This window comes from Clytia hemisphaerica, unplaced genomic scaffold (assembly GCF_902728285.1).
Source record: "Clytia hemisphaerica strain Z4C2 unplaced genomic scaffold, Clytia hemisphaerica genome assembly, whole genome shotgun sequence".
NCBI classification, from domain to species: Eukaryota; Metazoa; Cnidaria; class Hydrozoa; order Leptothecata; family Clytiidae; genus Clytia; species Clytia hemisphaerica.
In genome coordinates, this window is record NW_027104370.1 from 1,039,720 (window position 1) to 1,063,366 (window position 23,647).

At 35.1% G+C, this 23,647-nt stretch overlaps 3 protein-coding genes across 3 annotated transcripts in view; 1 reads left to right on the forward strand and 2 right to left on the reverse strand.

Annotated features, from left to right (window-relative positions):
* The first annotated feature begins 2,505 nt into the window (after positions 1-2,505).
* Positions 2,506-5,039, forward strand: LOC136818494 (low affinity immunoglobulin epsilon Fc receptor-like). Its single transcript, XM_067074835.1, has 4 exons — positions 2,506-2,568; positions 2,972-3,064; positions 3,941-4,106; positions 4,611-5,039. The coding sequence occupies exons 2-4, from the start codon at positions 2,995-2,997 to the stop codon at positions 4,861-4,863; spliced, it is 489 nt and encodes a 162-aa protein (XP_066930936.1). The 5' UTR covers positions 2,506-2,568; positions 2,972-2,994; the 3' UTR covers positions 4,864-5,039.
* A 3,592-nt stretch (positions 5,040-8,631) lies between these two features.
* On the reverse strand, positions 8,632-11,579 carry LOC136818486 (uncharacterized). Its single transcript, XM_067074821.1, has 5 exons — positions 11,049-11,579; positions 10,672-10,835; positions 9,723-9,882; positions 9,135-9,308; positions 8,632-8,770 (listed from the first exon to the last, which is right to left on the reverse strand). The coding sequence occupies exons 1-5, from the start codon at positions 11,396-11,398 to the stop codon at positions 8,632-8,634; spliced, it is 987 nt and encodes a 328-aa protein (XP_066930922.1). The 5' UTR covers positions 11,399-11,579.
* Positions 11,580-14,280: 2,701 nt separating this feature from the next.
* The window catches only part of LOC136818447 (major facilitator superfamily domain-containing protein 4A-like), a 34,941-nt gene continuing 25,574 nt past the window's right edge, over positions 14,281-23,647 (reverse strand). Inside the window, exons 2-6 of the mRNA XM_067074789.1 lie at positions 23,486-23,566; positions 20,788-20,935; positions 20,388-20,458; positions 19,327-19,444; positions 14,281-15,585 (exon numbers count right to left, since the gene is read on the reverse strand). Coding sequence (XP_066930890.1) covers positions 15,236-15,585; positions 19,327-19,444; positions 20,388-20,458; positions 20,788-20,935; positions 23,486-23,566 — 768 coding nt within the window. The 3' untranslated portion in view covers positions 14,281-15,235. The remainder of the gene's footprint in view (positions 15,586-19,326; positions 19,445-20,387; positions 20,459-20,787; positions 20,936-23,485; positions 23,567-23,647) is intronic.

The following is a 23,647-nucleotide window of genomic DNA, read 5'->3' on the forward strand; positions in this document are numbered from 1 at the left end:
CATCAAGTTTTCGAGGAACAGAAGAAAACTCACTCAATATACATTTAAAGCTTGACAATAAAGGTAACTTTTATTTTCAATATCGATATATGATAACATTTTGAAATATATCTGAAAAATCCGAAATTTTTAATTTTTCCTTCTCGATTCTTCTTTCATGCTGCTCAGTGGTGATACTTAGGGGAATGAAGTGAAATAGTTGTTTATACTTTGCTTATTATTTGCTTAGAGTTTTGCCTAATCACTTTATTTCTAAAATTTGTACTTATTCTTTAATAGATACTTCACGTTCATCGCACACTAATCTAGCCATGAAGTTATCACTTATTTTGTTCTTTCTCGTCGTTGCTGCAACATCCATTGAATGTTATGGAGTCACACGTAAGGATTTAAATACCTAGTGGGGTATCTGAGAGGATTTCATCATTTATGACGAAAAATGTTCCTCTTAATTAACCATGCTCATTAAAAAGAAACGAAGACTCTACGCCAAAATCTTTGAGCAATCGCCTCAGATTCGCCGCTGCCTAACGCTTTATAGTATCAAAACTCTTCCGAAAATGTTGCTTTGATATTTGACTTTTTTTAAATTTTCTACACCTAAATCCAAGTCAATTTCATATCCTGGGTAATAGAGTTTCACCTGCAATGGAGGGAGACGTTTCAACAACTAATTGAAGTGACAAGTCGGCCCAATTACTTTAATTTTCGAATAGAGATCTTGGTTATATCACGCCCATCAGTAAAAAGTGACAAAAACGGCTCTGAACCCTGTTACTAAATATGTCATCTTTTCAATTAATTTTCAGGCTTGTTCCGGATCAGAACTTTAAAACGTGTCTTCACCTCAACATATTTGATCAACAAAGATCCATTAGATATGCACGCGGCGGCCGCTGAATGCGCAAAGTGTGGAGGTTTCTTGGCTACCATCAATAATGTTAGGGAGCACCATTATTTGGTTGGCCAATTGAAGTAAGTATTTTGCTCACTAACGCAGCTACTAGTTTGAGTGTACAAAACGTGATAAATTAATTTCATACTCAAAGGGTCTTTTATGCTCGGGGGGGGTGGTACTTGGGCAAGTTGGGTATGTGCCGGCCTTAAAGGTGCCTTTTTTGGAACCTGGCAGTCCCTGTAAGGGTTGGAAAAATCAGAGAATCAAACTTCAGTCATACTGAGGGTCGGAAAAAATAGGAAAATTTCAACTTTTTGGCCCCAGAAAGTTCAAATTTTGATCAAGTTTTTGAACTTTTGAACAAAATTTTCCTTTTTTACCAATTTTTTAGTCTCGCTAAGGGTCCGAGGGTCGAAAGTTGGGCAGCACACGCCCCTCAGCTCACAACCCTAGTACCCCCGGGCTTTTATGCCATACGGGATGGATATTTTCACTACTGGAATCCTTAAAAATTACTTAACTCATTTTCTTTACTCAAACTAGTATGAATCTCTGTCCGTATAGATTTCTTTGTTTGAACGAAAAGGTCAACCTGGATGCCAAGGTAGGTTCTTACAGCCGAATAGTGTCACTATCGGAGGTCATCCATTTTAAATGCAATCTATCCAAAACTTAAAATCTCTAACTGCTGTTATATGTCACTAACTATCCAAACATTTTCAATTACAGTCTACTTGGAATCAAATCAGCTTGGATCGGATTGATTGATAAATCTACTGAAGGCAAATTTGTATGGCCCAGCACACCGGCCCCAGGATTCAAAAAATGGTGCCCCCACGAACCAAATAATTTTGGTACAGGCGAAGATTGCGTAGAGTTGAAAGCAGACACAGAAAGATGTTTAAACGATCTTTTCTGTAATGTTAAAAAACCTTACATTTGTGAAATCAACGAAGTCAAGACAATTTCTGATCGATTAATGTAATTTTGTTTTTGTAAAAATCATTTTGAAGTAGTATTTTTACCTGTGTGTTTTTAAGGAAATTTATTCGAAGAATATTTTCTTTTTGAAAAAATTTTCAATCATTATCTTTTTTTCTTCAATTTTTTTCTTTCAAAATCTCTGATTTCTTTAAACCCACAAGAATGCTTTAACCTTTTTTAATCAAAATTTTCAAAACTTTATTTCAAATTGACGATTTATCTTGAGTTATGATCAATAAATGTATTGCACAATAAATTTGGGTTTTAGAAATACAACTTGACTTCCTGGGGTTATATAATATTATCTTCCGGGAATGGAAATAATTGCACGTATTTTAAGGCAGCTAGCCTCGTGATATTTTTGCATATTGCCTAATCCTGCAAATTTGAAAGGGGGAATAAATAATAGTTTCCTTTAAAAGTTTTATAATTTGGATTTTCCGGTAAGAAATGAACCTAAAGAATTGAATATTAGAATCAAGTTATGAAAATTTGTCGACTTCCTTGAATGTTTTATATAATGCCTCGAAATAAATCTTTCCTGTTTGATCGGAAATTTCCTGGTCATAAAACTCTTAATGAGAGTATAGATACTAGTATAAATACTACAGTAAATGGTCTGTAGAAGACATCAACCTTTTTGGTAAAAGAAAATCAAAGAGCAGTACAGGAGCTTCTCTGAAGAGGTAAGAATTCTTTTTCTACTTTTACTAAGAGGCCCTAAACCAGTTTGCGAAATTACGTGATCGGGCGGCTTTTTTGGCGTGATCCAAAAAGCATGATGAGTGATTATTAGGGGAATTCTTTTGGTGCGACCGGAGAGTATTTTCGGCTTGATGGTACAATGTTGGGGTAATGGCGTGATAAGAAACTTCGCAGAAGGGGCCGCTACGAAGATGATTACTTTCTTTTTTTTGCTCAAAATTGGGCTGGTATCTTCTTGACTTGCATGCTACAGTCAGATCTGTTTAGCCTTACTGCAAAACGACATGTTTTACTCGAGCACGATCCCATTTCAATGCTAGAAGGCTGAAGGTGTATCACACCATTATCATACCATGATATTTTTATTACATTTATATTTCGCAGGTACATCATAACAAAAAGGAAACATGATGAAAGTAGCAAGTATTTTGGTCTTTTTGGTCGTTGCAACTTCAATTGAAGGCTATGGTGACCCAGGTACGTTTATCATTATCATCATTTGTAATTTTTTACATACTGTACAATCTGCGTCAAAATTTCTATTGAGAATTCTGGTTATCTCTTCGTTTTCAGAAATTTGAAGTTCGGAGAAAGTTGCTTTTGGGCTATTTGCTAAATGTAATCGAATAATGAAATAAAACTCTACCTAGTTAGCAAAAAACGTTGTTTTAACGTCGCTTTAATGTTCACAGCGTCCAAATAAGGTTATATGAACGTTGAAACAACGTAATGTGCCAGCTGGGTACCCTTCCAACCTAAGTAAGAGCGCTTCTTAATTGTTTGTGGCTATGAGATTTCGTGGGAATTTTCATTTTCTCTCAAATATTTTGATTTAGATTGTAGAAAAAACAAAGATCGCCCAGAATGACGAACTGCCAGTCCAAATTCTCAAATTAGTCCACTTTATTCCACTGACCTTTACATACCCTTAACTAAATTTCTCCACCCCGACCAAGCAAAATCTTTGATCGGAGTTTTTTTTTAATGTTATCCTAATGGTAGCACTAGTCAATAGCGGTGTAAAAGCATCGAGAGCGCTAGAACCAATTCATTCTTCGAATACTTTTGATGGTGTAGCGCCATTAGAGGTTATATTTTTTAACAAAAAAAGGGCTTCTTTTCGGATACCACTTTTTAAAAAACAACGATCAAAGATGGTGCACATAGCTTTGTCAATACTATATAAAGGTCAGTACTATGTTCCTTCGAACATATCTACAATGTACAGAATTTCATATTTGCATGTCGACAAATAATATACCTTGAATTCCCCTAGCTCCAGGTGACCCTGGACATCTATTCTATTCTTCGTCAATAAATCTTTCAATCGAAATTTATTCTTCCATTCCATAGTTTTGCTTCGAGTACGATCAGTGAACACTGTTTACACCTCAACCTATCTCATCAAAAAGACACCATTGAACATGCATGCAGCAAAGGAAGCTTGTGCTAAATGTGGAGGTTTCTTGGCAACTATTGATGATCTCCCAGAACATCATTTCTTGGTCAATGAATTACAGTAAGTACAATATGAAACAATACCAAGGTAGATTTCGGTTTCAATACACCTTTTTCGAGCGTAGCAGCCAATTGCCACGCGGGAATTTCATTGTCCGTTTTATCGTTTTACCACCCTAAAACCATACTAGTCTTTTTTCGCACCTATAGACAATAGAAAAAAGTGTAAAAAAAAGGATTGGATCGAGTTTACGGGGTGGTAAAACGGACATAAAATGCCCGTACGGCAACGGTCGAAAAGGTGTATTCTTTGAGACCCTAAGTTTTGTATGGCAAAAATTAAATTTCTTCATGAGCGCGTTTTATTGATTATTTAAAAACCAGAGGAGAAGATGGAGATTAAAAGTTCTTTATTTGATGTGGCTGATCATTAACCTGTTATAAACAATTTTGTTTACCTCTATTACTTCAAATCACCAATTAGTGAAGTATTTTATAAAAACTCCAGCTCATCTCAAAGCCACGTGGCACCATCCTGTACTTTTATATTCGATCCCTTACATAGGAAACTTCACATCAAATCTGCCTGGGTTGGATTAAACGACAAAGCTTACGAAAAAGTGTTCAGATGGGATGGTTCAAATCTTCCAGGATTCAAAAAATGGTGTCCACACGAGCCAAACAATTTTGGAAACGCTGAAGACTGTGTTGAATTGATCGCTGACAAGAAATGTTTGAACGATCTTGGTTGCGCGCATGTGCGGCCATACATTTGTGAAATCAACCAAAGCAAAGTGACCAGTGACGTCACAGTCTAAAGAACCACAACATTTTGTTATCGTTTTTATTTAACCATTTTTTCAGTCCCAGAGTTTTCACAGCTACTTTCCCAGAGCCGTAAAATGAGTTTTTGAATGCATTTACTCATGCTTCAATATCTCTGGAATCACTAAACCTAGGCCTCTCAAGTTTTCACCCTTTTTCACTTATAGTATGAGGACCATTTTGATAGAAAGAAATTTGCAATATGACGTCATCAGCGTGTCACGTGACCAGAGAAAGGCAAAAAAAAATTGGAAAACCGCTTTTTTTTTGCCATTTAATGATAATTTTTTTTATGAAAGAATGGTTTAAACCCATTCATTCTTCTGAGAAATGTTTAGCACAACAGTATCTACTAACTGAAAAAAGAATTATTTGATTAGCCCTCATAGAAAAATCATAATGATTGATAGAAGTTGTAAAAAATCCCTTTTTCGGCCTTACAGATTTTGCTTGCAAAAATTTTTGTAAATACTTTTGTAAACAAATTTTTTTACTCGAACAAGCTTTTTTTACGCGGTCTTTTGCATACGACGGGCTATCTTATCTTCTTTGAAAGCTATTTAAAGACATCTCTTTATTTCTCGCCAAAACATCACAATTTGAAAAAGAAATCAGGGACCGCTATGCAGTCCTCTAGGAAAAAACGACGGGTCCAAAGGGACTGCAGTGCGGTCCCCTGGGACTGAAAGGGTTAATACATTTTTTACATTTTTTACACAAACATGCAATAAAATTTTTACAAGGTATCAATAAATGATCAAAAATTAATTTATATACTCAATAACACCCTTTTGACCCAAATTCTATGCCCCCCCCCCCCGATTCAAAATAAAAGCTATTAAATTGTAAACCCCCACCCAAAAAAAGCGAATATATACCAAGTACCAATTTGTTAAAAAAATCAGCGAATTTGGCCGCAATTTCCTCCCTTTTTGAGATTTTGGATCTATATGCCAAGTATTGTTCTATTTTTTCAGCCGCATAGACCAGCCCCCCCCCCCCCACTTTTTTACAAAGCAAAAAAAATTCTCTTTACCTAATTATTTTTCTCTTCTTTCTGTGTGCATTTTCTGTCTGACATAAAAATCTTTACTTTGACCACTGAGTACACATTTTGATTTAATAAGCAATTGTAATTTTTTGGGTCAGGCTTAGGTGTGCTTAGTTAGCATTCTAGCTCATTTTCTTAAAATATTGCATTGACCACACCAGATATTATTATACCATATAGCTTTCAATTGGTTGGATTGTCTAAAAATCCTTTGCTTTTTTTACTTTACGATATAGTTAAAAAATCGCCTAATTTGAGACCTCGAACCTTATCAGCCTGGCTACTGATATTTAAAAATGTGTACTAAAGTCTGTTCACGATAAGTGTGCACTCTTTTTTCTTTTACATATAACTTTTGAAGGAATTCTTCAATCTTTATAAATTTGGTATCATTAGAGAGATATTTGTAAGTGGAACAATTTGAAATAAAAAAATCTTTAAAAATGTTCTAAAAACGAAGATGAAAATAAAGAAGGAAAAAATGAAGATCTTGTAGAAAATTGCTTTAACTTTCATTTTTACTGGAGATGTTCTTTGATCTTAGGAAGTCATCACTGTGAAGAAATTTCACTAAAATATTTATTCAATATAAAGTTATGACACAAAGTTAATAAGTGATTGACCCCAAAAAACAGCAAAAAACAGCAGAAAACAGCGTTTTTAAACGTCAATCAGCTTATAACTTTGTTTGATATCTTTTGACTGAATGATTATTTTTGAGAATTATTTTCACAGTGATGACGTTCAATGATCAAAGATTCACTTCAGTGAAAATGATAGTTATAGCACTTTTCTACAAGATCTTCATTTTTTTCTTCTTCATTTTCATCTTCATTTTTAGAATTTTTTAAAGATTTTTATTTATTTATTTATTTATTTCAAATTGTTCCACTCACTAATATCTTTCCAATGATACCAAATTTATAAAGATTGAAGAATTCCTTCAAAAGTTATAGGTAAAAGAAAAAAGAGTGCACACTTATCGTGAATAGACTTTAGGTCACAGTGTGGATGTAAACCACACTGAAACGACCGCCTTCCATCACGCATCACGCTCGCGAAAGAGCGCGCGCACATTATTAATGCCTACATGTCATCTCCAGTACATTTTAGATTATTCATTGAAAACAGATTACAATATAGTCATTTCATGTCTCGATTATTCAATTCCGAATAAAAGACATCCAGGAAAAAAAAGAGAAACACCTGGGTAATCTAGTTAAAAAACCGAAAGTAAATGGTAGACAAAGTAATGAGCCAAGGCAAAACTATGAAAGAAACCGCCTCCGGTGGTCGATAATATTCAATGTGAGGATTTCTTAGGTTTTTTTTACAGCGCTCGATACATAGGTAGAGCTATGTCAGTCAGGAAGAATAGCCTGAAGATTGTCACCAAAGTGGCATGAAACTGCCAGTAGCACAATAAAAAAAGTGTATTTTCTTCCTGACTGAATATAAAGTTCAATATTTTCTTTTTCTGATCATCATTGTTGATTGGTCAAAGCAAGTAGTCGATGCCCAATTCCATATCAAACTTTTATGAGCATTTGCTGTTTGACTGCACATATTGAGATCTGGTTGTCCATTCAGGAATACTCTGAAACAATCACTGGGGTTAGGATTAAACCACCAACCAGCTTTAGAAGCTGTAGCGCAATTAGTACCATCAACCTGAATAGATAAAGGAAACTAAGCATGTTGTTTTACAGTCCACCTAAGCAAAAACTCAAAATTTGAAACTATCATACATAGTTCGAACCCCCCCCCCCTTTCTTAAGGGGGGGATGACACCTTCCAAAAAAGTGAAGAAGGGGGGGAGGATCAGAAATTTTCACTAAAAAGGGGGGGGATAGCAAGGAGGGGGGGATTGTTTAAAAAGGGGGGGCTTACATATATTGTAGATTATTTTCCAGCACTGTTATGAAATTTGGTCTGTATGAAAGGAAGAGTTCTTTATTTTCACTAAAAAGTGGTATATATTTGCCAGATTTAATTTTTCTTTACTGTTTCCCTTCCCTTTTTACCATAAAAAATTTAGCCCGAAAACCTTGGGGGATAGGTTTTTTAAAGGTTGGGGGGGGGATATCAAGAAGGGGGGGATCATTTAAGAAGGGGGGGTCAGACCCCTTTCCGCACTATGCCATAGACTACCACTTAATCACGCCAACCAGTCTATCAAAAAGCCCTAAGTGGACCACGGGCTATGAATTTTCAGGCGATATTTCGTCAACAAAAAAACTAACGAAGCCGTCTTCTTTCTACTTAACGCGCTTTTTCCCTGATGATCTCAGATAACCTCAAAAGGGATCCTCCAGTTATTTTTCAAGTTCTTCTATATTGATACTCATAAAAACATTTACGAAAACATATTTCTTTACTTCAAATGCACGTACCCGTGGTTGGGGGGAGCTTGGTACTTAGGCAAATAGAGGGTACAGTATGTTCCGCCCATAAGGGTACCTTTTTTGGATTTCCAAAGTCCCGCTAAGGGTCGGAAAATCAGAAAATCAAATTTCAGTCCCACTAAGGGTAGGAGAAATTTGGTCAAAATTGTCCCGGTAAAGGTCGTAAAATTCACAAAATTTTTCTTTGTTTTCTCATTTTTAGTCCCGGTAAGGGTCCGAGGGTTGAAAGTCGGGTGGCAACCCCACCCCCCGTCAGCCCGCAACCCTAGTACCCCCCCTCCCCCGTGGGTACATGTATAAGGAGATTATGAGCACTTTTTGTTTGAGATACTTGCCTCTGGAACTGTGAAAGGGAAGCCATTATGGAATTCAGCGAATACAGTGTCTGTTGTATTACTGTCAGCCATTGTTGAGTCTGTTTGTGAATAGCCACCAATGTTCAACCTAAAGAATTGAGAAAAAAGTGTATTATGTCGGCGAACAGTTCTTTGAGTCCTTAACCATAGATGAATAAACACGAATGTGTAGCCAGAAGGAAAAAATAAAAGAGGGATTGGTTTTCTTTGAGAAATTATGTTTACAGGTTAATGAGATTTGGATGAGCAATATTTCGGCGTTTCTACCAATGAGGAACATTTCTAATTCAAATTGTGTGAAATTTCAGGGTATATTTCTCATGTGATTTTTTAGATACTGTGGAGTGTTTTGCAATTTAGATTGGGATTCAGAACTTGTTCTGGGTTTTAAGCTTAATATTTAGATTCACAATCGAAAAAAAAAAACATCAAAACGGTCCTTTTGAACTTACTTGTAGCCTTCGGTTTCATTACCAACGTAGAAGGTATCGAAGACTGCTCTTTTAATTGTTGATCCTACTTGAAGCACAATAAGGAGTTCTTGGTCTTTGTGTTTGGTCATTTCATACATTGTTTCCAGACCAATCCAAAAGGATGATTGCAAATGCCCAAAGCCATGCTTGTACCTTAAGAGAGGATTAACATAGAAACAAAAAATGAAGCGACTGCTAGTTATAAGCTCTTGGCTGATGAAGTCACGGAAGATGATGAAACTTCATATCGAAGATTAATATAGATATTCAATGATGAAAAGTTTCATAGAAAAAGTAAGGTTTGCACCTTATTAGGAGTTACCGTAGGTACCAGTAGTGTGGTGATATGGGATTAAAGGGGGAACTGCCCCCCCCCCTCCAGCGGCCGAATTTTAAGGGGCACTGAGAGAATAAGAGAAGCGCAAAAAGCGCCTTTGATTGCTAACATCTTTTTCTGATTTCACCTTTAAAATGAGGAAAGGAAATAAGCAGATATATAAGCACCATCTATATCGCAAAATAGCTTATAGCCTTGGGTATAGACTAAGTGGATAAAAGAGTTGTTACTTTTGATAACTTCCCCAGAAATTCGTTCGATCTTCAGCTTCATAATTTCTTTGAATGACTGTCCAACCGGCACCGAATTCCTCTTCATTCATTTCACATAAAACGTATTGGTAACTTTCACCGTCGTATAACTTATCAAATATGCCAACTTGGTAGATTCCTGGGTGTGTAAATAAAGTTAAAAAGGCTGATACATACAATTGGCTGTTCCATTAAAAACCCATACAGGGGCTGCACGAACCTTTTCAAGTCAAAAAAGAATTATTGTGTGGATACCCTCTTAAAAATGGCAAAATGTGCAAAAACACCATTGGAAATAAATTCTTTTCATACCTTAAATTGAGGGTGTCTTTTGCCCCTGGAAATTTTAGAATAACTTTTCACTCCCTTGGAAAAATGAAAAAACACCTCCTGGAAAATGTTTCTCAGATTACCCTCTGGAAGTGTTCGTCCACCCTTCTGTATGGATATAAAATGGAATGGCCCAATATCTTTGGTGAAAATTACGAAACGACAAGTACACCCCTGTCTCTAAGCCCCGGTAAAATATCAAACCGCATTGGGATAAAAGTTTTTATAGAAATTCTAATAGGAATAAAATCCTCAGGTCAAAATATCCAGTGGGTGTTGGTTTTGGAGTGCAATTTCTTCTTAATTTCAAATGGAGACAAAATAAAAGTCAATTTTCAAGATTGAATCTTATTGGTTGATTGCACCACGACAATGAGAGAGGGACTTAAAAAGGAGAAAATCGAGATGATCATATCTTAGGGGGGGCCCCTCTTAGATTTGTAGTCGAGAGAAAATTTATTCGCTTTTAAAATAAGATCTTTTTGTTTAAGGTGCGGGGTAATTTTTTACAACAAGTGTTCAAATCGGTAAAAGAAATTTCTTCATTATCTTGAACATGAGAAATAAAAAAGGTTGAGAAATAAACAATTAAAGGAACCTGATTTAGTTTGACCAGTCTGAAGTATATCGTTGCAGGTCGATGCTTCATCGTATGTCACCGGCACAAATTGTGTTTTCGGGTTAGTAGAAGGGTTGCACTCTGTTCGAACAAAGGTCATTTGGAAGTTTGAAAGTGTGGAAATGCGTGCGCAAGGATGAAGTCTAAAAAAAGATACATTATTAGCTGAGCTCAAATTTTACTTAATCTTATAAGAAAACTTTTGACTTTAATTTCGCCTTTTTTTTATTTTTCACCTTTTCTAAAGACTTCAATGGTTCATTTCAGGCTAAAATTTTTATTTGTTCTTAGTTTTACACCAAGGGTGCAAAAAATGACAAGAACCATGTTTTTTGGGCAGAAGAAGAAACATTTACCTGTTGCGTACAGTAAAAAAGTATCGACATGTGAAAGTATTGTCCAAAGCAATCTTCCAAACGGTGAAAATAACACAATTCAATAGTCGACATCGTTGAAAACACTTTTTCCAATCTGTCACAGGGTCATTGACTATCTCAGTTTTATGATAGTGAATTATAATGCCAACTTTTTCGAACTTTCGGAGATAGAAATTATCATTTGAGCATGACGCATATTTGGCTTGCTGAAGTGAAGATGTTGCCTCATATTGTGGAGATAATAGAGATACTATGAATATAGTGTACATGCTATTAAAGACATAATTCTTCCAGAAAGCTCGTAGAGACGTTAACAGCTTTTTCTCCATTTTGTTGATATGATGCCAAAATATATAACCAACTAATCACATTTTATCGTTCGATCGTATATCGTAAATCTAAAAAAAAGCTCCAGTAAAAGATTCATGGGTTTTTTAAGTTGAGATCCTCCACCAATTTCAACTAACAACTTTTAAACAAACATCTTTCCTAAAGTCTAGTTATATGAAGAAAAATAATATTATCCTAAAATTAGGAAATTGATTGATTAAAAAAATTGAAAAATCTTCGCATTGAATTTGATATTCTGTTAGATGAATAATAATTGAGATATATGGTCTCACTTTCTAGACTAAAAACACAATCGAATAAGCATTTTTCGAATAACGTTTGTTTGATCACTAAATTATTTTCAATTTCAAAATTTTCAATTTCAATTGAAAATTATATAGTGAATATAAAATTTGGAATATTCAAAATAATGAAAAATATTGAATATTTAAATTTTTTAATTGAATTACAGATCTAAATTTAGTTCGCATAAAAATAAATCAATCCACTGGAAACTTTTTAAGGTTCTGAAGCTTTTGGTCTTCAGATTTCGGCCTTTGGCTGGAAATCTGGTTTTCTTACATAATTTGTTCCTATATAAAATTAAAGGGGAATTAACGTTTCAAAATTGTCAACAAATAAATTACAGATTCAAATAGAGCTCATTGAGACAATTTCAAATATATATGGTTTATAGGGCTTTACTCTTCTACATCCGGAATAAGAGTTGTTTGAAAATTCCCTTGCGTAGCTATGGATACGAAAAATGTGACGTAGCATACGCCCTGTGTTTCTCTTTTTTATAAGGGAAGAGTGGTGAATGATGATTTAAAATGCAGTTTTTGAGTTTCTTTTTACCGTTAGAAAGTTCACTGCACCTTTGGAATACTAACTAGACTCTCCTAGTATTATTTCTTCAACGTTTTGCTATAACTACTCTAAAAAAGATTAATTTCTTATGTTTTTTATCTCTTTTACAACCAAATAGAGTGTAACAGTAAGAATAGTTGGAGCACATGTGACGTCACAAAATCAACAGAGGGGGAGTTTTTCTCCATTGTAGAGTCAAAATTGTGAGAAATTAAAGATTGAATAACTCAATGAATAAAAGACATTATGAAGTGGTTCTTTTTTTGTTCGATCACATTTTTCTTCCTCTTTAATGTTTCGAAAAAAAATCTCAGGGTTAATTCCAAACGTTAATTCCCCTTTAAAACATACCCATTGTTTTTTAATTTGGGTTCTAAGCTGAAAGAACTTCAAAAGTCTCAAGCATGAGCAATATGCTATAAAAAAGCAAAGCTGATTTTAGGACCTTAGGAAGAAAATAAACTTGGTGGATATCACTAAAGAGTTACTGTGTGAAAAAAATTGTTTTAATAGCTTTCCCTGAAGAACTAAGTACAGTCTTAAATCTTTCAGAATAATGATTGAGCTGGAATGAGTAGGTAGAAAACCAAAATTGCTCGCATCAAACAGCTTTAACCACAAATCTATAATTATAAAGCCCGAAAAGAATCCGAAGATTCAAAAACAATAGCAAGACAATATCAACAATACCTTTTTTGCTTCGAAAAGCTTAAAGCACTCCAGCCGGTGGGGGGGGGGGGGGGGGGAGGGGCACTCATATGATCTTGTTTACGTCACGTGCCGCGCTTAAGGGTGGGGGTTTTCAGCATCCCAAAATGCACTGTAAGGGATTGTTTCTGTGAGATTGTACTGCAAGGGTCGAATTTTAAAACAAATTTAAAATAGTTGATAAAAAGAAAGGTTTTTACTTCTCGTTTGTTTGAAAAAGTTTCTAGCTGACAGCTAGCAAGAATAATTTTCTCAGTTTTTCTTTGAAACAGAAAATTTCCCAAGCTTCTTTTTTCACGCAGATTTACAGCTGAAAAAAATAGTGCACTATATAAGGGTTCGGTAAATCATGAGAAAATGCACTGAAAGGGTTCATTTTCAACCATATTGAACTGTACTGTATGTAAGGGTACGATTTTGAAAAGCAGATTTTGCGCAGCGCATACCATCGTTTCGAAGTCGATTGCCCCCCCCCCACCGGGGCACTCCATCTAGCCTATCGGGCTTTACAAAAATCTGTGGCCACAACGTTGTATGCCAGACAGGATGACTACTGGGAACAAAAAACAACATAGAATACAATAATGTATATTTGAATAGAACAATTTTCGTCCTACATTTTTTCTTTTTATATTTTTCAATTGATGCATAACCCCGATAAAAGAAAATGACCCAAAATATTACAAAAATTTGGCTGATACACAGTGTTTCCGGAAAAATTGGGACATAATTTCACATTATGAAATGTCATATAGATATAATTTTATCGTTTTCTAATTATTCTGTACTACAGAGTTTATAGCGAAGGAGACGGTATAAAGCAAAGTTGACATGTAACCAAAATCGCCGTCTACTTATTCTCGACGACGTTAAAACACACAAAAATACCGTCGTCTGTTTAGGTGAGCAAAGGAAAAATAGAGCCGTACATCAATTATCAACTTTCTTTTCCGTCGACTTCACTTATCATCACCCTCGATATCCTCTGACACATAAACTCGCTAATAAGTGTTGAGGACTTCAATTGACATAACGTATATTTCGCTTTTTGCCGGACTCTGTATGGAATGTTAAATGTTTAGAGATTTTCACAGGCAACAAACCCTGAAGAACAGCTTTTGAATCAGGAGAAATATTAATCTGGCCTGCTGATAGCACACAACGAAGAGTTTACGTTGAATATTGCTGATAGATATACAGTGTCTCAAAAAAAGAGACGCAAATTTTTATGTGAAGTATTATTCGAGATTCTATCATCTTGAGATGAAGGATCTACTATTGATTGAACAGAGAATTTTAATCTTATTTCAATTATTCTAAGTCCAGTTTAGATAATAAGTTTTGAAGATTTACATTATATAAAAATTTGTCCGCTTTTATTTTGAGACACACTGTATAAGATTAACTTCTCAAAGATTCTCAAGAATTTTTATATACAGTACTCTCGCTAATTCGATCTCGAACGGCAAATTCCATTTACAGAGAGATTCAAATTATAGAGAGTAGTTTCTCATTCACAGGAACTGGAAAGTAGTTCGAATGATAGAAAGATTCGAATACCGTGAGATCGGGTAACTTGCATCAGTGGAGGCTAACATGCATAGCCCTCAAATGAATGACCAATCAAAGCAGCAAAATTTCAAAACAAATGAATTACGCAACTCCGCTCGCAGCTCTACTCTACCATTTTTGTTTTGATTTAACTTTGTATTTTAAGGACCAGTCAGGTCATTCATTTGAGGGCTATGCATGTTAGCCTCCGAACTGATGCAAGTTACCACTGACCTTTATATACCCTGGACCAAGTTTCTCAATCCCGGCCAAGAAAATTCTTTGATCGGAGTTTTTTGAAAAGTGGTACCCTAATGGTGGCACCACTCAATAGCGGTATAAATGCATCGAGAGCGCTAGACCTACTTTCCCTCGAAAACTTTTGATAATGTAGCGACGTTAGACGTTAATTTTCAACACTGCAATAGCTTCTTTACGGGTACCAATTCAAAAAAAAAACTTCAATCAAAGATGGCGGATATAGCTTGGTCCAGGGATATATAAAGGTCAGTGCAAGTTACCCAACTTCACGGTAATTGTTGGAATTAGTTGGAATTAGAGAGAGCGCACTGTAATCCCCGAACTAAAACTTCAACTCACTGAATCTATACACAAAAGACAAGATTCCTCCTGTCCTCCTGTCTGTTAACAACCCAGATCACCCAGGCAGAGTTTCACAGGTTCAAAAACATTTCTCAATTACGTCATCACTTCTTTGGCTCTTCTTTTTTGCTTACGTCAGCAGTTTTAGTCGGTGTGGTTGTGACGTCAGTATTTGTGACGTCAGTATCGGATCCACCATAGACGAAATCTGCGATAATTAATGATTCGTCGATTACCTCGATATCGGGTGGCGGTTGAACCCGACCTGTAAATAAATCGGGTTTCGGAATTTGGTCGGGTTTGATGACGTCATTATTCATTTCTTCAGATAAGTCTGAACTTGAAGCATAATCTGATGAACTTTCCAGGCTAGTGTATTCTTTAGCAGCCTTTGAACGCTTTGATTCGCAACCAAAACACAAGAAATTTCGCACCACCTTCCATATTGCACTTACTGAAAAAAATTCGGGATATTCAGAATATGACAGTGTTTTATGATTACACGTTTTTTTATAAGAACAAACTATTTAAGAACATAAGGCTTCGATGGGCAAAATGTTAAGAACAAGTTAAGAACATTTTAAGGCTTTGCAGACTCTAAAACACTCGATTTCTTAGGAAAATGGACAAAAATACTCAAAAAGTGGTGAAAATAAGAACATGTTACGAACATTTTTAGGCTTAAAATTCAAAAAGTTAAAAAGATCCGAAGGCTTCAAAAATTTTGGATGTCCTTATAAAAAAAACGTGTATGGTCTGAAAGATGACCAATTCATACGTTATATGGTAAACATAATTTGAACGTTATATTGACGTTTCGCGCTAGCTTTTGTATACTTGTGTACTAAAAAAAGTTACGGGTAGGGCTGAGAGAATCTTTTGGATAAGGGCTGGTCCTTACTTATCTGATATATCTCTAGACTAACATTGGGATTGTAAGATTTTAAGTTAAGGTACAATCATGGACAAAAATTGCGAAACAAGGGTAGAATATAAGCTTCACCCCCGCTTTCCCCCAGTGGCTATGTTTAAGGGCATTGGAAAAGTCGGTGGGAAGGCCGTTCGCACTAAACATTACCACTGGGAGAGGGGGACCATTCCATTGTTTTTCCAGCATTTTCCAGTGTTTTTCTCAAACAATAATGTCCATGATTGTATTTTCAAAAACTCAGTTGACAAAATTTACAAAAGCATGATATAATTTTTTTATCTACTTTCTTATCAAGAATCACGGTCACGGGTTGCTATAATAAAACACTGATGTGTTATCTCAGCTTGTTCCGGATAATAATTAGTTTAAGTGATTTTGTCAAACTAACATTGCACTGGAAGATGATGTGACTTCAAACTTACTAAAATTGCAGATCAGTGAGAAACTGGATCGAATTAACCATTTCGACCGTAGTGGACATTTTTTTGTCTGTTTTACCACCCTAAAAACGTCCCAGTCTTTTAATAGAAAAAGGTGTAAAAACGGATTGGATCGAATTTAAAGGGATAATTAAATAATAAAGTGGAACGCGCCTGACCGTGCAACTACGGTCGAAAAGGTGTATTGATTTTACTTATTATAACAACTCATTATATAAGTTGTGTGTGTCACAAGTAGGTTTTTGCATATCATTGTGATTAGACAATACCAGTGCTCCTTCTAAAGGCTACTAATCAAATTACTTCCAAAATGTACGCTTCCCAGAATTCTCCCCTTTTATCACATGATTTAAATCAATACTGAGCATAATCCATCAAAATCTAAACCTATTGACACACGTAATCAAAATAAATAGCCTGTCACATTAATCAAATGTTGACTTATAGTCTATATAGAAAAGAGGAAGGTAGTGTGTACTCAACCTTATACATTCTCTCATCAAAACAAAGTTTCAAATGTCATTTTTAACTTTTGTTTTGCAAATTGTGTATGGAGTTTTTGTTGGTTTAGGTTATGATTTGGCTTGACTACACTCTGTCGATTTTATGTTTTGGTTTTATCTGTTGTATTCTTTTTTCTTTACATTAATAGGAAAGATTTATGGAATCAAAAAAGTTAGATGCTTAGTTGAAATTCCATTAGGAGGCATCCCGGAGGCATCATGGTGTATATGTGTAAAATAAATAGTTGATTTGTTTAAAGCATATGAAGATTCTCATCACAGCCATGATGTTCTAGCACTGAAGATTTCATAAGACCGAAAAGCTTTTGCTTCAATTTTAAACAAATTTTGTTCTCTTTTTCATTGACATAAGACAGTGTTATTTCTTTATCTCGAACTATTATAACTCAAATGTCTCCTTAACTCGAACAAATTTGTGTTCCTCTGAGACTCTACTATGGCAAATTGAGTTCAAGGTACTGGTGAGAGAGCTCGTCACCTTGGAGACGAAACACCAAAAACTCAATATGTATCAACCTCTATATTTTTTGCAGGGCTGATTTTTTTTTTGTATTATAGATAGGTATGAAATAATGGAATAAAACAAAAAGAAAAACAGTACAGATGGAGGAATCAGAATTTAGAAGATATCAATTTTTCCTTTTCTTTCTATGCCAGACACCACATGCAGCTTTGGTTACATTCAGGGTCATTTCAGGACCAACCGATGTTTTGAAAACCTTGGTCACACTCACCGAAATACAATGGGACTTCCTTGCACTCGGTGAAGAATCTCTCGTATGTTTATACATCAAAATGGGTGTGTATGCATTAAGTTTCTTGTCCGTTCTGATGTGCTGTTGTTGCTGTAGTAGACCTGGTTTCTATGCTCAAAGATTCTTATATTTCGTAGACTGGGTCAGTGGAACTGTACTATTGGTGTTTTTACTGATACATGATATCAAATATGGAAACCACCACAGTTACAAGAAGATTGGGAATGTTTTTTACTTTGAGATTGGATTTCTTGTTGCATTAGCAATCATGTTGATTATTGATATGTTTGCCATGGCTGTATATACTCGAGGGTTGAAGGAGGGTTACTACATGTGTGGCGAGACGCCCAACGAGGCTCCCTACCGTAGGCAGCAGTACGAGTATAGACGACTGAACCAGCCACCATCTGCTCCACCCTCCTACCAGACGTTCGGAGCGCCCCCACCCTATCAACCAGTCCAACGCCATGTAACACGCACAGATGCACCCAGGAATATTCAAGTGGCAGGTCTTCAGGAATCAAATTGCATCTTAGATGATGGTGAGGGAGGTATCATATTTGTCAGGCAGCTGACTGGTGCTTCTCTAACTGCCTCCCATGGGAATAGAGGTAACATCCGAGGTGTTGAGCAGACACAGATAGCATGGATCACAAGGGAAGCCATACTGAGGAACCCGTTTAATCCAGAAGTTCGTATTTTGACGGCAACAGAAATCAGTGAAATAGATTTTGGAAATGAAAGAGAAAGTATAAGGAATGCTCTACGATATTAAAGACCTTGTGTAGAAGGAACAGGCATGAACATATCCTCTTTTAGCAAACCACTTTCTTTTGCTGTTTAACTTTATATAATCTGACGCTTTTATGCCAAATAAATTGAACAGGACAAAGCAAGCATGTTAGATTTTATTATAACGACAAAGTACTGTGATTTTCTAGACAAATCTTTTAAATCATATAGCATTTACCTGATCAACTCAATTTTATTTTTCAAAGAAAATACGCCATGGTCGAAAATGACCATCGGACAAAAACCCCTAAACTCCTAAAGCCCCTTTTCTTCAAAATTATGTTAATCTTACCGAAATTTTTACCCTACGAAGGACTGACATATTCATTTTAACTCAATTCTGTGTTTTTAAGACCAGGCAGCGGCGAAGTTGTTCAGCAGCACACCCTAAACCTCTTTTTGCCAAACCCCCCCAAACGGTCCCTGAACTGAAAGCCCCCCCCATGAAAATAAAAGGGTTTGAATCTATCTTATTCAAATTCGAACGGGGAATCTTATTTGTTCGAATTACAGAGAGATTCGAATTTAGAGAAAGTTTTTAAAGAGGGTTCCTCATTGACAGGAATTGCAAACAAGTTCGAATTATAGAAAGATTCGAATAATAGGAGTTCGAATAAGCGAGAGTTTAGTGTAATTGAATGAACCCAGCTGGCACACAACGTTGTTTCAACGTTTATATAACGTTCACAACGTCCATATAACGTTAGATGAACGTTGAAACGACGTTGTGTGCCAACTGGGAAGACCACTTACCATGCTCGTAAGCTTTATCGTTATCGAAGGTTAAGAGAAGACAATACCCAACGAAACCAAGGAAACAAATCAATAATACCGTTGCTGGTACTATACTAGTACCCACTCTCTCGAAAGCCTAAAAAAAGAGTAATTAAACTTTAGTTATCTATTCTGTTGTAACGGGGATTTTAAGATGACGATAGCGTCAATACGGGTCTGGTCACAAGGGCAAACCTCCAAAAACTTGCTGTGCTCATAATTTTATTGTTGGTGGTGAAGCTGTTTTTGTCTATAAAACTAATAAATCTCAAAGCTAGATTCTTGTTGGCGTTATTTTTAGGCTCGTGGCGTAATAAGGGCCGGTGTTAAAAGGGCTGGCACAAAAAAGGCCAAATCTTTACAATTTTTACCTAAAAGCAGCGTTAATTTTTGACCATTTTTTCTCAATTTAAAAGATTCTAGGCATGATTAAAGGATGAAAACTATCCATTTTTACTCTATATCCAAAAATTCACGAAAAGCAATGATTTTCAATGGAATTTTCAACAGTTTAATACAACAGATGACATTTCAATTTAAATTTCAGTCAATACTTACTGTTTTGAAGCCTGAATAGTGATTTTTACAAGTTTTGGCGTTATTTACGGCCCTAATTGGCGTAAGCCCAAAGTTAGGCTGTGGTGGAATAAGGACCGGCGTTAAATTAGGACCGGCGTTAAATTAGGACCGGCGTTAAATTAGGGCCGGCGTAAAAAGGGCTAATTAAGTTAATTAGAAGGGTGTACCTCAAGTGGAATAATTTTAGTAGCCAAATTAAATCTTTGCCAAAATTTAAAAAATCGGTCATTCGCCAAATTAAACCCCCGTCAAATTTAACAAAATCTTTTTAAGATTAAATATCTCCGGATAATATGCATTTAATGGTAAAATAGCACGTAGTATCTTTAGTTTACCAGACCCTGAAACCTTTCCATTCACCAAATTAAATCTCCGCTTAATTTAGAAAAGTTACAATTTGCAAAATTAAATTCTCGCCAAAAGTCAACATTTCCCTCGTAAAGAAGTTCTATAAAAGTTACCTGACCAACCATGACAGGCATTGTCAATTCACCCAAAGCTGATGAAATAACTAGGATACTGGTCGTGTGCGCTGAAATGGAAAAGTCGTGAAATGGTTGAGATATTTTAAAACCACAAGTCGAAAAAGAGACAAGGTAATTTCAATATCACCATGACTTAAATAGTGAAATAAAGATTGTAATGCTTGCTATTCGAATAAACTTCAAATTCTCCGTTTATTAGTGAACAATTTGATAAAACTTAGCGAAGAAGATGTGAAATTCGAAACTTCGACAAGGGCTTCTAGCGTTTTTTTCTATTTCTGAAATCGAAAAATCCCAAAGTCAGTGAAGTTTTAACTTTTCAGACATAGATTTCAAGTTGGATAAAATCTAATAATAACAGTCATGAATTCTAAACCTGTGAGATCTACGTATTGTTCAGCCATGGCGATAACTGACGGCGCTGTACTGCTTAGCGACAACCCTAGCATGCAAGTGCCAACATATATGGCTTTTAGATTGCTTTGTCCAGCAGCAAAGACCATGGAAGATATGAAACAGCCAATCTGGAAAGAAAAGTTTAAAGTCAAAGAAAATTAAAAATAGCTTAGGACATTAGGGATTTCTAAACTCTATTGTTTACATAATTTAGACATATACATAAATATACTTAGGCATTTGTTTTAAAAAGCCGAATTATACCATAAAATTTATATATTAAATATCTTCTTAAGCTGCTTACATCTTCTTCAGCAAGAGAGTGCTTGACCCAGAGGAAGCATTTTAAAACGAGATTAGAATTGTTTGACACTCAAAGTTTCACGCAACTTTTCATTACGATCTTCAGTCAAAAAGTTGTGTGAAACTTTGAGTTGATAATTCTAATCTCGACTTCAATTTATTGTATATTGAATATCCGGAGTCTAAGGTCCCAAATAAACGTCTCTACCCAGTTATCAATTTTCAGAAAATTTTAGGACCCCCCCCCCTTCGTTTATCTATTTTTGAATATTTTTTCAGCTATCAAAAGCTGAATTGCTCCAAATAACCTGTTTTTATATAATTACCTAATTTTGGGGCTTCTTGGAGTTTTTTGTTTTTTAAATTTAGGACCCCTACTATTTTGGATAATAAAGTGTACGTGCAAAATATGGCCCCCAAAACGGAGACAGCCCCCAAAACGGAGGTCGTCATTAAAATGAGGATTTTGACCTGTAGATTTATCAGAATTAAACGATTTTTTTTTATTTTGAAAGAATGATGGTCATACTAAAAAATTAGCATGTTTTTGATGGTTTGAGACAGATTCAAAATAACATATTTGCCTCTGAAGGACATATTTCAACAGCAAAATTAGATAAAAATTGCATATAACTCACTCTAGCTTCTTGGATAGTGAAAATAAGTTATGAAAATGGGATATAGGAAACTTTCTACACCTAATGCCTTTCAGAAAATGCAGATATGTCTGTGACTTGAGAGGATGGGTGAAAGATATAGCATCTTAAAGGTCAAACAGTATTTTGGGGTCCTAGAACCAGCATTGATAAAACCGAAAATTCTAAATATGAGAAACAGCAAAAAATCTTGCAACTCCATTCCTATCAACTTGAAACAATAATTTATAACAAAAAATTAATATTACATATAAAAATTTTCGCTGAATCAGCAAAAACGGCAAATTCTGTCATTTTTTTGCAAAATGTCGGAGAAAAACACCTTTAAAGCTTAATATTTTCAGTTTCAGTTATGCTATTTTTATAAAACTTTCACAGCATTTGTCATACATGAGTGGAACTATTTTCAAATGAGATTGGTTTTCAGAAACTTGATTAAAGTCTGTTCACGATAAGTGTGCACTCTTTTTTCTTTTACCTATAACTTTTGAAGGAATTATTCAATCTTTATAAATTTGGTATCGTTGGAGAGATATTTGTGAGTGGAACAATTTGAAAAAAAAAGTCTTTAAAAAAATTCTAAAAACGAAGATGAAAATGAAGAAGAAAAAAGATCTTGTAGAGAAGTGCTAAAACTTTCATTTTAACTGGAGAGATTATTTGATCTTAGGAGGTCATCACTGTGAAAAAATTTCACTAAAATATTTTTTCAATATAAAGTTATGATACAAAGTTAATAAGTGATTGACCCCAAAAAACAGCAAAAAACAGCAGAAAACAGCGTTTTTAGACGTCAATCAGCTTAGAACTTTGTTTGATATCTTTTGACTGAATGATTATTTTTGAGAAATTTTTTCACAGTGATGATGTTCGATAATGAAGGAGTCACTTCAGTGAAAATGATAGTTATAGCACCTTTCTACAAGATCTTCATTTTTTTCTTCTTCATTTTCATCTTCATTTTTAGAATTTTGATATGGATTTTTTTATTTCAAATTGTTCCACTCACTAATATCTTTCCAACGATACCAAATTTATAAGGATTGAAGAATTCCTTCAAAAGTTATAGGTAAATGAAAAAAGAGTGCACACTTATCGTGAATAGACTTTAAGACGTTGTTAAATCAAAATTGTCATTTTGAAAATTTCTAAATTTTAAGTTTGGACTTTGCATCATCGAAAATCTTGAAATATTTAATAAAAATCATAAATTTTACATCCATCGGGTCGTAAATTTAAGGGAAAACACAAATATGTTCATAGCCCCCCCCCCCTATTACCACTGGGCTTAATAGTTTGATTTTAACTACACCTACGTTTTGGGGGCCCAAACCTCTGTTTTGACAACCAGGGGTATACTGTAAAAATTTTATCAAACAAAATTATGCCCAAAACCCTCTAAATCATATTTTAAAACTATGGTCAAAATTTTGTATTCATATCTTAAAGATATCTCGAGAAATCGCTAAAATTTCAAACCTCCGTTTTGGGGGCAATTAGAAAAAAGCTACCTATCTTTAAGCGATTGAAAAATATTGCTGAAATTGAAAATTTTGAAAAAGAAATTCCAGGAAATAAAGTAGAGATGTTAAAGCTTTTCATGCAGCAAAACTTTTTGTAAAATCTCTTTTCCTCTAGATTTGAGAGAAATATCAAATTTGATCGACGTTTTAGGGGCCACATACTGTAGTGTACCAGTCCCTTTACAGCCAAACTTACCACATTAGCCATAAGCATGCTCTTCGGTGAAGCAAAGAATGCGATGATGATCCCCAGAAACCTTCCAAGTGAGAAGAAACCCTGAAAGTAAATGAAAAATGTTTTTGTTAAATTTAACAAGCGTCAGCCAATCTCTTTCAATATAGGGTTTTAGCGTTATTT

Bases quoted from the DNA above. Each gene is read 5' to 3' on its own strand.
- LOC136818494 (XM_067074835.1), top strand. From the start codon at position 2,995: ATGATGAAAGTAGCAAGTATTTTGGTCTTTTTGGTCGTTGCAACTTCA. The intron at 3,065-3,940 runs GTACGTTTATCA...TCCATTCCATAG, and splicing joins TGAAGGCTATGGTGACCCAG to TTTTGCTTCGAGTACGATCA. The intron at 4,107-4,610 runs GTAAGTACAATA...TCCCTTACATAG, and splicing joins TTCTTGGTCAATGAATTACA to GAAACTTCACATCAAATCTG.
- LOC136818486 (XM_067074821.1), bottom strand. From the start codon at position 11,398: ATGGAGAAAAAGCTGTTAACGTCTCTACGAGCTTTCTGGAAGAATTAT. The intron at 9,883-10,671 runs GTTCCTTTAATT...TTACACACCCAG, and splicing joins GACTGGTCAAACTAAATCAG to GAATCTACCAAGTTGGCATA. The intron at 9,309-9,722 runs GTAACAACTCTT...TCCTCTCTTAAG, and splicing joins TTCTGGGGAAGTTATCAAAA to GTACAAGCATGGCTTTGGGC.